Genomic DNA, 16,390 nt, shown 5'->3' with positions numbered 1-16,390 from the left:
TGCGGCTATACTATTTTTAATATAAAAAGGAGGACCCAACGTTTAGGCGCCACGTGTCCACATTTTTAAAAAAAACAGAGTATAGCCGTGCGGCTCTAGTCTGTTTTTGTTTTAAAAAAAGAGCCTCCAGTGACTAGGCGCCACGTGTCCCAAAAGAGTATAGCCGTGCGGCTGTACTATTTTTCAAAATCCCAAAAGGTATAGCCGCCCGGCTAGACTATTTTTCAAAAAGAAAAATAGTACAGCCGCGCGGCTATACTATGTAAACAGAATTTAATTATTTTGTTGAGTTTTTCTAATACTAATTAATAATTACTAATTAAAGTAATTCAAAAAGGCTAAGATGTTACTCAATTACATGTATTGAATTAAAGAATTGGGCCAAAGAAAAAAAGCAAAGAAAGTAATTATATGTTTATTAAAAAGGATTGAATTAAATTTTTTTTATTTTTTAAAAAGCATTACAAATACATACAAACATGTACAATACGACTATTGTACGTTTGCTTTTTAAAAAAAGGAGATGCATATAGAACACGAATGTATTATTGGAAACTACGTACGTACACACACACACATATACATATACATATACATATACATATACATACATATATATATATATTACGACTAATTAAAGTAATTAAAAAATAATAAGATCTTACTTAATTACATATATTAAATGAAGGAAGTTGGCCAAAAGAAAAAGTAAAGAAACTAATTTTATATTTTAAAATTTTATACTTTTCAAAAAAAAAAAAAAATGAACACTTCTCCCGCCGAAATTTCGTCGGCAAAGATCTATGCCGACAAAATTTGCCGGATTAGGTTTCCCCCGACGAAAATATCTTTGCCGACGAAATTTCGTCGGGAAAGGTCTTATTTTTAAAAAAATAAATATAAACTTAGGATGTTTAGGTTAATTAATTTTTAAAACTTTTATTTTTATTAACTACATAATATATTTGGAGATTTAATTAGTTGAATTAGCAACTATATTTTAATTATTATTTATTTAATGACTGATTATGATTAAATATTTAATTAACTTCATGAATTATATTACTTAATGAATAGTAATTCAATTTCTCTTTTTTTTTTTCTCCTTTAATATTCACTAAGTTAATTACTAATCAAAGTAATTGAAAAAGTGAAATACATACTATGCTACTTAAAGGGTGTAGCCAAACTTTTCAAAAAATTTAAATTAAAAAAAAAATTAAAAAAATTAAAAAAAAAAAATAAAAACTGAGTATAGCCGTGCGGCTATACTATTTTTAATATAAAAAGGAGGACCCCCAACTTTTAGGCGCCACGTGTCTACTTTTGAAATAAAAAAATTAAAAACTGGGTATAGCCGTGCGGCCATACTATTTTTAATATAAAAAGGAGGACCCCCAACGATTAGGGGCCACGTGTCCACATTTTTTTAAAAAAACACCGAGTATAGCCGTGCGGCTATACTTTTTTCTGTTTTAAAAAAAAGAGCCTCCAGTGACAAGGCGCCACGTGTCACAAAACAGTACAGCCGTGCGGCTGTACTATTTTTCAAAATCCCAAAAGGTATAGCCGGCCGGCTAGACTATTTTTCAAAAAAAAAAATAGTACAGCCGCGCGGCTATACTATGTAAACAGAATTTTATTATTTTGTTGCCTTTTTCTAATACTAATTAATAATTACTAATTAAAGTAATTCAAAAAGGCTAAGATGTTACTCAATTACATGTATTGAATTAAACAAGTGGGCCAAAAAACAAAAGCAAAGAAAGTAATTATATGTTTATTAAAAAGGATTGAATTAAATTTTTTTATTTTTTAAAAAGCATTACAAATACATACAAACATGTACAATACGACTATTGTACGTTTGCTTTTTAAAAAAAGGAGATGCATATAGAACACGAATGTATTATTGGAAACTACGTACGTACACACACACACATACACATATACATATACATATACATATACATATATATATATATATATTATGACTAATTAAAGTAATTAAAAAAGAATAAGATATTACTTAATTACATATATTAAATGAAGGAAGTTGGCCAAAAGAAAAAGTAAAGAAACTAATTTTATATTTTAAAATTTTATACTTTTCAAAAAAAAAAAAAAATGAACACTTCTCCCGACGAAATTTCGTCGGCAAAGATCTATGCCGACAAAATTTGCCGGATTAGGTTTCCCCGACGAAAATATCTTTGCCGACGAAATTTCGTCGGAGAGGTCTTATTTTTAAAAAAATAAATATAAACTTAGGATGTTTAGGTTAATTAATTTTTTAAACTTTTATTTTTATTAACTACATAATATATTTGGAGATTTAATTAGTTGAATTAGCAATTATATTTTTATTATTATTTATTTAATGACTGATTATGATTAAATATTTAATTAACTTCATGAATTATATTACTTAATGAATAGTAATTCAATTTCTCTTTTTCTTTTTTTCCTTTAATATTCACTAAGTTAATTACTAATCAAAGTAATTAAAAAAGTGAAATACATACTATGCTACTTAAAGGGAGTAGCCAAACTTTTCAAAAAAATTTAAATTCTTAAAAAAAAAAAAAAAAAAAATTTAAAAAAAAAAAAAAAACTGAGTATAGCCGTGCGGCTATACTATTTTTAATATAAAAAGGAGGACCCCCAACGTTTAGGGGCCACGTGTCTACTTTTTTAATTAAAAAAATAAAAACTGAGTATAGCCGTGCGGCTATACTATTTTTAATATAAAAAGGAGGACCCAACGTTTAGGCGCCACGTGTCCACATTTTAAAAAAAAACAGAGTATAGCCGTGCGGCTCTACTCTGTTTTTGTTTTAAAAAAAGAGCCTCCAGTGACTAGGCGCCACGTGCCCCAAAACAGTATAGCCGTGCGGCTGTACTATTTTTCAAAATCCCAAAAGGTATAGCCGGCCGGCTAGACTATTTTTCAAAAAAAAAAATAGTACAGCCGCGCGGCTATACTATGTAAACAGAATTTTATTATTTTGTTGACTTTTTCTAATACTAATTAATAATTACTAATTAAAGTAATTCAAAAAGGCTAAGATGTTACTCAATTACATGTATTGAATTAAAGAATTGGGCCAAAGAAAAAAAAGCAAAGAAAGTAATTATATGTTTATTAAAAAGGATTGAATTAAATTTTTTTATTTTTTAAAAAGCATTACAAATACATACAAACATGTACAATACGACTATTGAACGTTTGCTTTTTAAAAAAAGGAGATGCATATAGAACACGAATGTATTATTGGAAACTACGTACGTACACACACACACACACACATATACATATACATATACATATACATATACATACATATATATATATTATGACTAATTAAAGTAATTAAAAAAGAATAAGATATTACTTAATTACATATATTAAATTAAGGAAGTTGGCCAAAATGAAAAGTAAAGAAACTAATTTTATATTTTAAAATTTTATACTTTTCAAAAAAAAAAACACATGAACACTTCTCCCGACGAAATTTAGTCGGCAAAGATCTATGCCGACAAAATTTGCCGGATTAGGTTTCCCCCGACGAAAATATCTTTGCCGACGAAATTTCGTGGGGAGAGGTCTTATTTTTAAAAAATAAATATAAACTTAGGATGTTTAGGTTAATTAATTTTTTAAACTTTTATTTTTATTAACTACATAATATATTTGGAGATTTAATTAGTTGAATCTGCAATTATATTTTAATTATTATTTATTTAATGACTAATTATGATAAAATATTTAATTAACTTCATGAATTATGTTGCTTAATGAATAGTAATTCAATTTCTTTTTTCTTTTTCTCCTTTAATATTCACTAAGTTAATTACTAATCAAAGTAATGAAAAAAGTGAAATACATACTATGCTACTTAAAGGGTGTAGCCAAACTTTTCATAAAAATTTAAATTCTTAAAAAAAAAAAGAAAAAAAAGAAAAAAAATTAAAAAACTGAGTATAGCCGTGCGGTATACTATTTTTTAAAATAAAAAGGAGGACCCCAACGTTTAGGCGCCACGTGTCTACTTTTTAATTAAAAAAATAAAAAACTGAGTAACGCCGTGCGGCTATACTATTTTTAATATAAAAAGGAGGACCCCAACGATTAGGCGCCACGTGTCCACAGTTTTTAAAAAAAACAGAGTATAGCCGTGCGGCTGTACAGTTTTTTGGTTTCAAAAAAAAAGAGCCTCCAACAACTAAGCGCCACGTGTCCCAAAACAGTATAGCCGGGCGGCTGTACTGTTTATCTAAATCTCAAATGTTATAGCCGGGCGGCTAGACTGTTTTTCAAAAAGAAAAATAGTACAGCCGCACGGCTATACTATGTAAATAGAATTTAATTATTTTGTGGACTTTTTCTAAAATTTTTTTTAATACTAATTAATAATTACTAATTAAAGTAATTCAAAAAGGCTAAGATGTTACTCAATTACATGTATTCAATTAAAGAATTGGGCCAAAGAAAAAAAGTAAAGAAAGTAATTATATGTTTATTAAAAAGGATTGAATTAAATTTTTTTATTTTTTAAAAAAGCATTACAAATACGTACAAACATGTACAATACGACTATTGTACGTTTGCTTTTTAAAAAAAGGAGATGCATATAGAACACGAATGTATTATTGAAAACTACGTACGTACACACACACATACATACATATATGTATACATACATATATATATATATATATATTACGACTAATTAAAGTAATTAAAAAAGAATAAGATATTACTTAATTACATATATAAAATGAAGGAAGTTGGCCAAAAGAAAAAGTAAAGAAACTAATTTTATATTTTAAAATTTTATACTTTTCAAAAAAAAAAAAAAAACATGAACACTTCTCCCAACGAAATTTCGTCGGCAAAGATCTATGCCGACAAAATTTGCCGGATTAGGTTTCCCCCGACGAAAATATCTTTGCCGACGAAATTTCGTCGGGAGATGTCTTATTTTTGAAAAATAAATATAAACTTAGGATGTTTAGGTTAATTCATTTTTAAAAATTTTTATTTTTAGTAACTACATAATGGGCATTGGAGATTTATTTAGTTGAATTAGAAATTATATTTTAATTATTATTTATTTAATGACTGATTTATGATTAAATATTTTAATTAACATCATGAATTATATTACTTGATGAATAGTAATTCAATTTCTCTTTTCTTTTTCTCCTTTAATATTCACTAAGTTAATTACTAATCAAAGTAATTAAAAAAGTGAAATACATACTACGCTACTTAAAGGGTGTAGCCAAACTTTTCAAAAAAATTTAAATTCTTAAAAAAAAAATAAAAAAAAATTTTACAAAAAAATAAAAAACTGAGTATAGCCGTGCGGCTATACTATTTTTAATATAAAAAGGAGGACCCCCAACGTTTAGGCACCACGTGTCTACTTTTTTAATTAAAAAAATAAAAACTGAGTATAGCCGTGCGGCTATACTATTTTTAATATAAAAAGGAGGACCCAACGTTTAGGCGCCACGTGTCCACATTTTAAAAAAAAAACAGAGTATAGCCGTGCGGCTCTACTCTGTTTTTGTTTTAAAAAAAAAGCCTCCAGTGACTAGGCGCCACGTGTCCCAAAACAGTATAGCCGTGCGGCTGTACTATTTTTCAAAATCCCAAAAGGTATAGCCGGCCGGCTAGACTATTTTTCAAAAAGAAAAATAGTACAGCCGCGCGGCTATACTATGTAAACAGAATTTTATTATTTTGTTGACTTTTTCTAATACTAATTAATAATTACTAATTAAAGTAATTCAAAAAGGCTAAGATGTTACTCAATTACATGTATTGAATTAAAGAATTGGGCCAAAGAAAAAAAGCAAAGAAAGTAATTATATGTTTATTAAAAAGGATTGAATTAAATTTTTTTATTTTTTAAAAAGCATTACAAATACATACAAACATGTACAATACGACTATTGTACGTTTGCTTTTTAAAAAAAAGGAGATGCATATAGAACACGAATGTATTATTGGAAACTACGTACGTACACACACACACACATATACATATACATATACATACATATATATATATATATTGACTAATTAAAGTAATTAAAAAAGAATAAGATATTACTTAATTACATATATTAAATGAAGGAAGTTGGCCAAAAGAAAAAGTAAAGAAACTAATTTTATATTTTAAAATTTTATACTTTTCAAAAAAAAAAAAAAATGAACACTTCTCCCGACGAAATTTCGTCGGCAAAGATCTATGCCGACAAAATTTGCCGGATTAGGTTTCCCCCGACGAAAATATCTTTGCCGACGAATTTCGTCGGGAGAGGTCTTATTTTTAAAAAATAAATATAAACTTAGGATGTTTAGGTTAATTAATTTTTTAAACTTTTATTTTTATTAACTACATAATATATTTGGAGATTTAATTAGTTGAATTAGCAATTATATTTTAATTATTATTTATTTAATGACTGATTATGATTAAATATTTAATTAACTTCATGAATTATATTACTTAATGAATAGTAATTCAATTTCTCTTTTTTCTTTTTCTCCTTTAATATTCACTAAGTTAATTACTAATCAAAGTAATTAAAAAAGTGAAATACATACTATGCTACTTAAAGGGTGTAGCCAAACTTTTCAAAAAAATTTAAATTAAAAAAAAAATTAAAAAAATTAAAAAAAAAATTAAAAACTGAGTATAGCCGTGCGGCTATACTATTTTTAATATAAAAAGGAGGACCCCCAACGTTTAGGCGCCACGTGTCTACTTTTTAATTAAAAAAATAAAAACTGGAGTATAGCCGTGCGGCTATACTATTTTTAATATAAAAAGGAGGACCCAACGTTTAGGCGCCACGTGTCCACATTTTAAAAAAAACACCGAGTATAGCCGTGCGGCTCTACTCTGTTTTTGTTTTAAAAAAAGAGCCTCCAGTGACTAGGCGCCACGTGTACAAAACAGTATAGCCGTGCGGCTGTACTATTTTTCAAAATCCCAAAAGGTATAGCCGGCGGCTAGACTATTTTTCAAAAAGAAAAATAGTACAGCCGCGCGGCTATACTATGTAAACAGAATTTTATTATTTTGTTGACTTTTTCTAATACTAATTAATAATTACTAATTAAAGTAATTCAAAAAGGCTAAGATGTTACTCAATTACATGTATTGAATTAAAGAATTGGGCCAAAGAAAAAAAGCAAAGAAAGTAATTATATGTTTATTAAAAAGGATTGAATTAAATTTTTTTATTTTTTAAAAAGCATTACAAATACGTACAAACATGTACAATACGACTATTGTACGTTTGCTTTTTAAAAAAAGGAGATGCATATAGAACACGAATGTATTATTGGAAACTACGTACGTACACACACACACACACATATACATATACATATACATATATATATATATATTATGACTAATTAAAGTAATTAAAAAAGAATAAGATATTACTTAATTACATATATTAAATGAAGGAAGTTGGCCAAAAGAAAAAAAAAAGAAACTAATTTTATATTTTAAAATTTTATACTTTTCAAAAAAAAAAAAAATGAACACTTCTCCCGACGAAATTTCGTCGGCAAAGATCTATGCCGACAAAATTTGCCGGATTAGGTTTCCCCCGACGAAAATATCTTTGCCGACGAAATTTCGTCGGAGAGGTCTTATTTTTAAAAAATAAATATAAACTTAGGATGTTTAGGTTAATTAATTTTTTAAACTTTTATTTTTATTAACTACATAATATATTTGGAGATTTAATTAGTTGAATTAGCAATTATATTTTAATTATTATTTATTTAATGACTGATTATGATTAAATATTTAATTAACTTCATGAATTATATTACTTAATGAATAGTAATTCAATTTCTCTTTTTCTTTTTCTCCTTTAATATTCACTAAGTTAATTACTAATCAAAGTAATTAAAAAAGTGAAATACATACTATGCTACTTAAAGGGTGTAGCCAAACTTTTCAAAAAAATTTAAATTCTTAAAAAAAAAAAAAAAAATTTAAAAAAAAAAAAAAAACTGAGTATAGCCGTGCGGCTATACTATTTTTAATATAAAAAGGAGGACCCCCAACGTTTAGGCGCCACGTGTCTACTTTTTAATTAAAAAAATAAAAACTGAGTATAGCCGTGCGGCTATACTATTTTTAATATAAAAAGGAGGACCCAACGTTTAGGCGCCACGTGTCCACATTTTAAAAAAAAACAGAGTATAGCCGTGCGGCTCTACTCTGTTTTTGTTTTAAAAAAAGAGCCTCCAGTGACTAGGCGCCACGTGTCCCAAAACAGTATAGCCGTGCGGCTGTACTATTTTTCAAAATCCCAAAAGGTATAGCCGGCCGGCTAGACTTTTTCAAAAAGAAAAATAGTACAGCCGCACGGCTATACTATGTAAACATCCATTTGGCGCCACGTGTCAACCCAAGGTCAATTTTTTAAAAAAAATTAAAACACGGAGTATAGCCGTTCGGCTGTACTATTTTTTTACTAAAAAAAAGTGAACCCTCTCTTTTAGCGCCATGTGTCAAAAGTTATTTTTTCAACAAATCGTAACCCAATTTAATTAATTAACTATTAGGTTTTAATTTAAATCACAGAGCCCAAGAGCCCCAAGGCCCAAGGCCTATCTTTTGATTAATTAAATATTTGAATTAACCATTTACCCAACTAATTAGGCATTTAACCAAAGGCCATACCCACAACCCACTCAATTGGGCCAATTGCATAGCCGATACAAACTATTCTATTTCCAAGAGTAAGTCTTTAAAAGACCTCCAAGGAACTGTAGTGTTCCAATGTGGGAGCTCAAACATGTTTGCAATACCTTGGAAAACAAACAAAACTAAATTATGTCACTGCACACATTATTTATCGTAGAAAAAACTAATTTCACGATGAAAATTGAGATTGCATATTGATGTATGATAGAGTTGAAGAAAATATTATTGGAGAAGAATTATTTGGAACTGAATCGGACAATCTACTACAGAATCGGACATTGAAGTGTTGTTGATGCATTGTACCACCAATGATTATATGCTATTAGTTTCCCCCAGTATCTTAACTTCATCTAATTAAATACATATATAAATTTTTAAAGCATTTTTTTTCTTTTGCAGAGTGGGAAGCAATTCGCTCTAGCCAAATTGGGTAAGCCCATATTTGCAAAGCATTTCCAGTTATGAGAAATCTGTAGCTCAATTTATTGGTGCTCCAAAAGAAATCACAGCGGCTTATCTTCATCCTAAACTATGTTAACAATCATATCATTCTCATATATATATATATATATATATATATATATATATATATATCCATCGTATAAATGTGACCATAATATGACGTGGATGATGTTCGAATAAAATTATAAACTGGTCTTATTGATCTAGATCATATAAAAACTCTTCGATGAATTGGTACCCCAATTAGCCAAATAATTGTCTTTGATGCTGAAGCCAGAAATTTCTTTTAGTAGGGGCGACTTAGAACAAGAAGATAATGTTAAAGATTTAACAAAACACTTGAGATATTGATTTATAGAATTTTCCATGCAACACATGTACGATTGAGCTTCAGGCGTTTTAGTGTTGCAATTAAACTCTGTTTTCCCTTTTGGTGTGGCCTTCTGCCGGATGTGCCGGAAATTCTAAAAGGTCAGGTTGGCTTGACAAGTTCTAACCATTCTGTTCCTTAAGACAGACGCAGAAGCAACAACTTCCTAAATAATGAGTAAATATTCCATTTTGTATCATCTGCAGAAACAAATGGCGCCCATAACAGCCTGTATTAGGTATTGAGGTGATGACTGATGAGGTCCATAAACCTTTTTCAACTCTATACTATCAACCATGACGTTTCAATTCACTACCAACTTTTGTTTGCACACAAAATCCATGATCAGAACATGAACATCAAATGTTGATGCAACAGACAAGTAACCATGACTATCATTTCATTCATCAGCCCGAAGGTGTCATGTACATGCCCTTCTTGTTCATGGAAAAATTTAATGCACAGATGAAACGATCATGGACAAGAAGACCTAGAACTCCCCTTCCCCAACCTTTTGGCTATAAATCTTCTTGTATCCTTGGTGACACCCTCCTCAGGAAAGCCCAACTAGAAAAATCCTCCAAGTTCCAACTCTTATGAAAAGCTCAAATGCTTCATCAAATCAAATTTTGTCATTTCCATACATACAATCTAAGACACTTATAAGAACTAGAACCACCAGCCCATTTGTTCACTTCCATTATTTCCAAAATGTAACAATGGAAATGTAATCATGACTAATCCACCTCATTCATCAGCCAAAGGCGTCATGAACATGCCCTTCTTAACGATCATTGACAAGAAGACCTGGAATTCCTCTTCCCCAACCCAACCCTCTAGTTGTAAACCTTCTTGTATCTGCTGGGCGCCCCCCCAAGAAAACCCAAATTAGTAAAATCCTCTAAGTTCCAACTCTCATTAAAAGCTCAAATGTTTGATCTAATCAATTTTACAATCCATTTGTTCTCCTCCATTATTTCATAATTTGAACTCAATCCATTTTCCTGAACACCAACCTCTAATAATGAATCAATGTAATAAAATTTCAATCTGATTCCATCCGTTTCCATATCAGTTAAGAGCTCAAGAGCCTAATCCCACCTCATCAACTCAAAGTAGCAGTCAAAGAGCTAATCCTGAATTCATTCTGGGAAACCACTTTCCAACTTGGTCAAATTCATAAATCTATTCAATCAGGACAGAACCTTATTCAGAATGACATAAAGAAACAGGGAGAGAAAAAATAAACCCAATTATGCAAGATCAAGGTGCATTACAATTGCAGAGTAAATGCTATATGGAACTTTTCAACAAATCAACTTCAGCTATGTCTTGTAAGAAAGTACCAACTAATAAGATAAGTCATAAACAAAACAAGGCTAGTGAAGCCATCTTCATTTCTCATTCAAATTGAAAAGCTACTCAATTACAACAGAGTACAAGGGAGAAGCAAAACCTCTCAAACCAAACAAAAATCCAATCTTTTTCTCGAAATGAGGAACAAACTTAAGGGTTTATTCGACCCCAAAAAAAAAAATCTAGGGTTTTAAAATGTGACATTTCCCCCCAAATCAATCCAAATCCTTAACAATCTTAATCCCCATAGAATTAGCCGTTCCAATAACAGACTTACAAATGGACTCCAAGGGCATGTACTGGCAATACGGGTCAGATTGCTTCACCTTGGCGATCTCATACACGTGCCTCACCGACAGCTTAGAAGCGACCACGTGTCCGGGTCGGCTGCTGCCGGACTCGACGCCGGTGGCCTTCTTCAGGTACCAGCTGACAGACGGTGACTTTACCGTGAACTCGAAGGTGTTGTCTTTGAAGGCGGTGATGGTGACCGCCATGGGCGTGTCGGGTTTGAATTTCTGGGTCCGGGCGTTGAAGTCCTTGCAGAAGGCCATCATGTTCAGCCTGTATTGACCCAAAGCAGGGCTCAGTTGCTGGCTGGGTTTGGCCGCGCCGGCCGGGACTGTGACCCGGATCGTCGCCATCACGGGTCGTCGGGTAAGGATCTCCTTGATCGTTGACATGGCTTCGCTGCTCTGAACAACAGCAGTTGCAGAAAGAGTAGCAAGAGTAGGCTTTTGGGAGAGAGAGACACTTGCAGCAAGAGTAGGTTTTTGGGACTGAGAGTCTTTGATGGGCTGGGCCGACAGTTCAATAACTTAAACGAGGTGAGAAACAAAACAGTCTAGTAAAAAACCAGAACATCAAGTTCAAGTCTGTGGTCAGCGAAAAACTGAGTTAAAAGAGGTGAAATATAGGGATAATTACATTTTTTTATCACTAAAGTGGGATTAAATTTAATTTTGATCACCGAAATTTTATTTTTTCGATTTTAGTAACTCTGTTTGCAGATGTTAACAAATTAGATCAAATGTTTCAATTCTGTCAATCTGATTATAAATAAATAAAATTTAATTATTATAGTTTTTTTAATTTTTTGGCTAATAAAAGAGAGATCAGGATGATGGAGAATTGTATCCCTCTTATAGTTTAACTATTGATTGTAATCTTATTTTCTATTTTTTGAAAAAATATATGAAAAATCAAGTTGGACAACTTGTCTACAAAACACATCTCCGAAACGTGGCACATGGTGGACGGGCCACCGTAACCCAAATGCATGAAAAAACAAAGGCAAACAACAAATAAAAACTTTGGAGGAAAGGGATATACAATGGTATATACAATATAACCGTCACCAGTCCCCCCATTTCCTCTCCAAGACAAAATATGACGACCCTTGGCTCCAGCCAAAAGCCAAAAGCCCCTCCGTCACAACCAAAAATGAACGTCTCCCTCCTCCTAAGGTCCTCACCGCTAAGCTCACCTACAAAAATGCAAGCCCTCTTCTCTCTTTCAATTCCTACTTCAACAACGCCATCAAAATTTGGAGCTCTTTGCAATCATCCGCACCAGCAGCATACTCTGACCAGCCATGTCATCATCACTATCTGTTCAGTTTCTTTCTCCTCCCCTGTCTTCAGCTCTCCCCTGCTGCAAGCAGACGAGGCTAGCAGCCGCCACCACCCCCCTGGCGCCGGTTTCCACGAATGTGGAGGCTGCCAGGTTGGAGCCTAGAGTGGAGGAGAGAGATGGGTATTGGGTTTTGAAAGAGAAGTTTAGAGGAGGGATTAATGTTCAGGAGAAGGTGAAGATTCAGAAGGAACCCATGAAGCTTTTCATGGAAAATGGGATTGAAGAGCTTGCCAAGACTTCTTTTGAGGAGCTTGAGAAGTCTAAGGATAGTAAGGATGATATTGATGTCAGGCTCAAGTGGCTTGGCCTTTTCCACAGGAGAAAGAATCATTGTGAGTTAATTTGATCTATATTTGTTTGCTTTGTTAAATTTTGCACATATTTTGAATATTCTTACATAGGGTAATGTTTTCTTGTTAGATATTATAGACATTTTATCTTTTCAGATTATCAATAAAGATTAGACATTTGAACAGGAATTTAACTAATTTTCCGAATTGACAGTCCGACAGCATAGCCTGTTGGATTGTTCGACTTTTCTTTCTATATTGGCATTTTTATCTTAAATGCAACAAGCATCTTACTTTTTCAGTATGTTCTTATTGGTTAATTAATACTGGTGGTGATGATGATCAGATGGTAGATTTATGATGAGACTGAAGCTACCAAATGGAGTTACAACAAGTGCACAAACAAAATATCTAGCGAGCGTGATAAGAAAATATGGTGAGGATGGTTGTGCGGATGTTACAACCAGGCAAAATTGGCAAATCCGGGGAGTGGTACTGCCTGATGTGCCAGAAATTCTAAAAGGTCTCGCTGAGGTTGGCTTGACAAGTCTGCAGAGTGGCATGGACAATGTGAGAAACCCAGTTGGAAATCCTCTCGCCGGAATCGACCCCGAAGAGATTGTTGATACACGACCTTACACAAACTTGTTGTCCCAATATATCACTGCCAATTCACTTGGCAATCCTACTGTCACAAACTTGTAAGTGTTTTAGCTCCCTTCCCCATATGTTGAATGTACTTTTCTGTTATTTGTACATAATTAGGGGTTTAATTTCATAAAGTCATGGTTTAAGCTGCTGAACATGGAGCACTGTTTCATTATTTGGTTTGTTCAGATAGGAGAAATACTTTACTAAAATTAAGCATGAATGGAATGAGTTGCTTGGATTTTTAAGTTTAGTTTTCATCTGAGCAGGCCAAGAAAGTGGAATGTGTGTGTGGTGGGATCTCATGATCTTTTTGAGCATCCCCACATCAACGATCTCGCTTACATGCCTGCAACAAAGGACGGAAGATTTGGATTCAATTTGCTTGTGGGAGGCTTCTTTAGTCCTAAACGGTGCGCAGAGGCAGTTCCTCTTGATGCCTGGGTCTCCGCAGATGATGTGATCCCACTTTGCAAAGCAGTGCTAGAGGCCTATAGAGACCTTGGCACCAGAGGGAACCGACAGAAGACGAGAATGATGTGGTTGATTGATGAACTAGTAAGTAACCATTGTCCAAACTATATAGATCTAGTTTCAATATGCTGTAATATGTGTGATCTTCAAAGTTATTACTGAATTTATTATGTCATGTTTCAATCTTCTTAAGGAGAAATGCTTCTAAAAAATTTCACCACCATTTAAAACATGTTCTACATTATTTGAATGAGCATTGAATTGTTAACTTCTTGATGGTATTTGCCTTACAGTTTGTTGAAAATTATATGAATGCAGGGCATAGAAGGATTCAGGGCAGAGGTTGCAAAAAGGATGCCTTTCCAAGAGCTGGAGAGAGCATCTTCTGAAGACCTGGTTCAGAAGCAATGGGAAAGGAGAGACTACGTAGGTGTCCATCCACAAAAACAAGAAGGTCTAAGCTACGTGGGACTTCACATTCCAGTCGGCCGGCTCCAAGCAGATGACATGGATGAGCTAGCTCACGTAGCTGACAAGTATGGCACAGGGGAACTCCGGCTCACTGTGGAGCAAAACATAATAATCCCAAATGTTGAGAACTCAAAACTTGAAGCATTGCTTAAAGAGCCTCTCCTGAAAAACAGATTTTCACCTGTACCTTCAATTCTCATGAGAGGATTGGTGGCCTGCACTGGCAATCAGTTCTGTGGACAAGCCATCATTGAGACCAAGGCCAGGGCCTTGAAGGTGACTGAGGAGGTGGAGAGACACGTGGCAGTGACCCGACCGGTGAGGATGCATTGGACCGGGTGCCCAAACACCTGCGCGCAGGTGCAAGTGGCGGATATTGGTTTCATGGGATGCATGGCAAGGGATGAGAATGGGAAGCCTTGTGAAGGGGCTGATGTTTTCTTGGGAGGGAGGATAGGAAGTGACTCACATTTGGGAGATGTTTATAAGAAGAGTGTCCCTTGCAAGGACTTGGTGCCTTTGGTTGTTGACATTTTGGTCAAGCACTTTGGAGCTGTCCCTAGAGAGAGGGAAGAAGGGGAAGATTAATTCGAACGGAACGGCGATTCAGAGGGTTCAATGCAGATTTTAGCTGACCCTTAACACTTTACATTGCTTTATTTTAGGGATCTATACAAATGTTTATGTAATATTTCAATGCCAATCAAACTTAGGTTGTGAAGTTCATAATTCTGACATTTGCTGTACACAGTAAACTTTATGCCCTTCTCCATGATGCAACTCATTTTTCTTCTCTATTATTGTTTCCCTTGGCATAGATTTGATCTTTTTTAGGTCTTCCGCAAAATGCCAGTTGCTAATTCATGCATTTGGAGTTTTGTTATATAAGAAATGAGCAAGTAGTATCCTTTAACAAATAAAATAACCAAGTACACACATTCTCTCCTAACTTTATTGATATGACTTTTGGGTTGGCCAGACTAAGGCCTGCCAAGATTTATATATGATATTCTTCTTCCTGCTGTTGGTGTTCTACAGAATAGCTGTCCGTCGGTGGCGATTCCCATTTGGTCCCTTCCGACCGCCATCAGTCAGTACTCAGTAAAGGCCATTCGGTTCGGTTACAAAACCAAGCCCAGCCGTACTGGGTACACTATGAAATCAGATGTGACTTTTTCTTTTTATAAAATATATTCAATTGGGTTTACGACTCTAGAACAATGAGTCCAATAGAATTGTATTTGGTAGTCTCCTACAGCCGAAACTCGTATAAGCGCAACAACTAATTATAAATTTGTAAAACTTTAATTCACAAAAGAAAGTAGGTTTGGCTGAATGATCCATCTCTTTGATGGAGAGTCTGTATTTATAAACATTTACAGATTACAAATATTTATAGATTACACAGTTGTATAGATGATAACAGACTCCTATTTACATGTGTTTATCTTTATTTGCGTATTTGAAAACAACTGAATTTCAAAATACACGCAGTAGCCACAATCGCAGTTTTCCTTTCAGTATTTTGAAGAACTCATAAACAACCAAAACATGAGAATTGGAGAAGTTAATCCGAGAGAGCTTTGGAGAGAGGGGCTCCCCTTTCTTTCTAGAACTTCTCTCCTTCCCCACCGTCCTTTTTTGAGCAGCTGGTGGCTGTGCCTCCTCCCTTCGGGGGCTCCTCTGCCACCTCTTGTGTGGCTTCTCTGCCACCCTTTGGTGTGGCTTTTCTTTCTCTTTTTTCTGTTTGTTTTGGCCCTTCTTCTCATCATTTTCCAGGTGTATGCTCAGATCTCCTCCACATCTACTCCCCCACTACTCTTCAGCCATTTCACCTCTCACCCTTTTTTTCTCTTATACACTCACCCCATCAGTCCATTCGCTCCCCCTCCCCCTAAAATCCTCCTATTTCCCTAGAATTTTCTTGGTTG

General features: G+C 33.4%; 2 protein-coding genes across 2 annotated transcripts; one reads left to right on the top strand and one right to left on the bottom strand.

Moving 5' to 3' along the window:
• Window positions 1-10,950: 10,950 nt before the first annotated feature.
• Window positions 10,951-11,727, bottom strand: LOC117637659 (54S ribosomal protein L19, mitochondrial-like). The gene has a single exon (XM_034372605.1). The coding sequence runs from the start codon at window positions 11,622-11,624 to the stop codon at window positions 11,157-11,159; it is 468 nt and encodes a 155-aa protein (XP_034228496.1). The 5' UTR covers window positions 11,625-11,727; the 3' UTR covers window positions 10,951-11,156.
• A 569-nt stretch (window positions 11,728-12,296) lies between these two features.
• LOC117638887 (ferredoxin--nitrite reductase, chloroplastic) lies at window positions 12,297-15,223 on the top strand. Its single transcript, XM_034374046.1, has 4 exons — window positions 12,297-12,908; window positions 13,213-13,567; window positions 13,784-14,072; window positions 14,307-15,223. Exons 1-4 carry the CDS (start codon window positions 12,536-12,538, stop codon window positions 15,045-15,047), a joined length of 1,758 nt encoding a protein of 585 aa, XP_034229937.1. The 5' UTR covers window positions 12,297-12,535; the 3' UTR covers window positions 15,048-15,223.
• Window positions 15,224-16,390: the final 1,167 nt, after the last annotated feature.

The sequence above is a fragment of the Prunus dulcis genome, chromosome 8 (genome assembly GCF_902201215.1).
Source record: "Prunus dulcis chromosome 8, ALMONDv2, whole genome shotgun sequence".
Lineage (NCBI taxonomy): Eukaryota > Viridiplantae > Streptophyta > Magnoliopsida > Rosales > Rosaceae > Prunus > Prunus dulcis.
The sequence above is the reverse complement of the archived record's forward strand: the minus strand, read 5'-3'. Positions and strand labels throughout refer to the sequence as shown.

Excerpts from the sequence above, each read along its gene's own strand:
- LOC117637659 (XM_034372605.1), bottom strand. The coding sequence starts at position 11,624 with ATGTCAACGATCAAGGAGATCCTTACCCGACGACCCGTGATGGCGACG.
- LOC117638887 (XM_034374046.1), top strand. The coding sequence starts at position 12,536 with ATGTCATCATCACTATCTGTTCAGTTTCTTTCTCCTCCCCTGTCTTCA. Across the intron at positions 12,909-13,212 it reads CCACAGGAGAAAGAATCATT|ATGGTAGATTTATGATGAGA; the intron begins GTGAGTTAATTT and ends GATGATGATCAG. Across the intron at positions 13,568-13,783 it reads AATCCTACTGTCACAAACTT|GCCAAGAAAGTGGAATGTGT; the intron begins GTAAGTGTTTTA and ends TCATCTGAGCAG.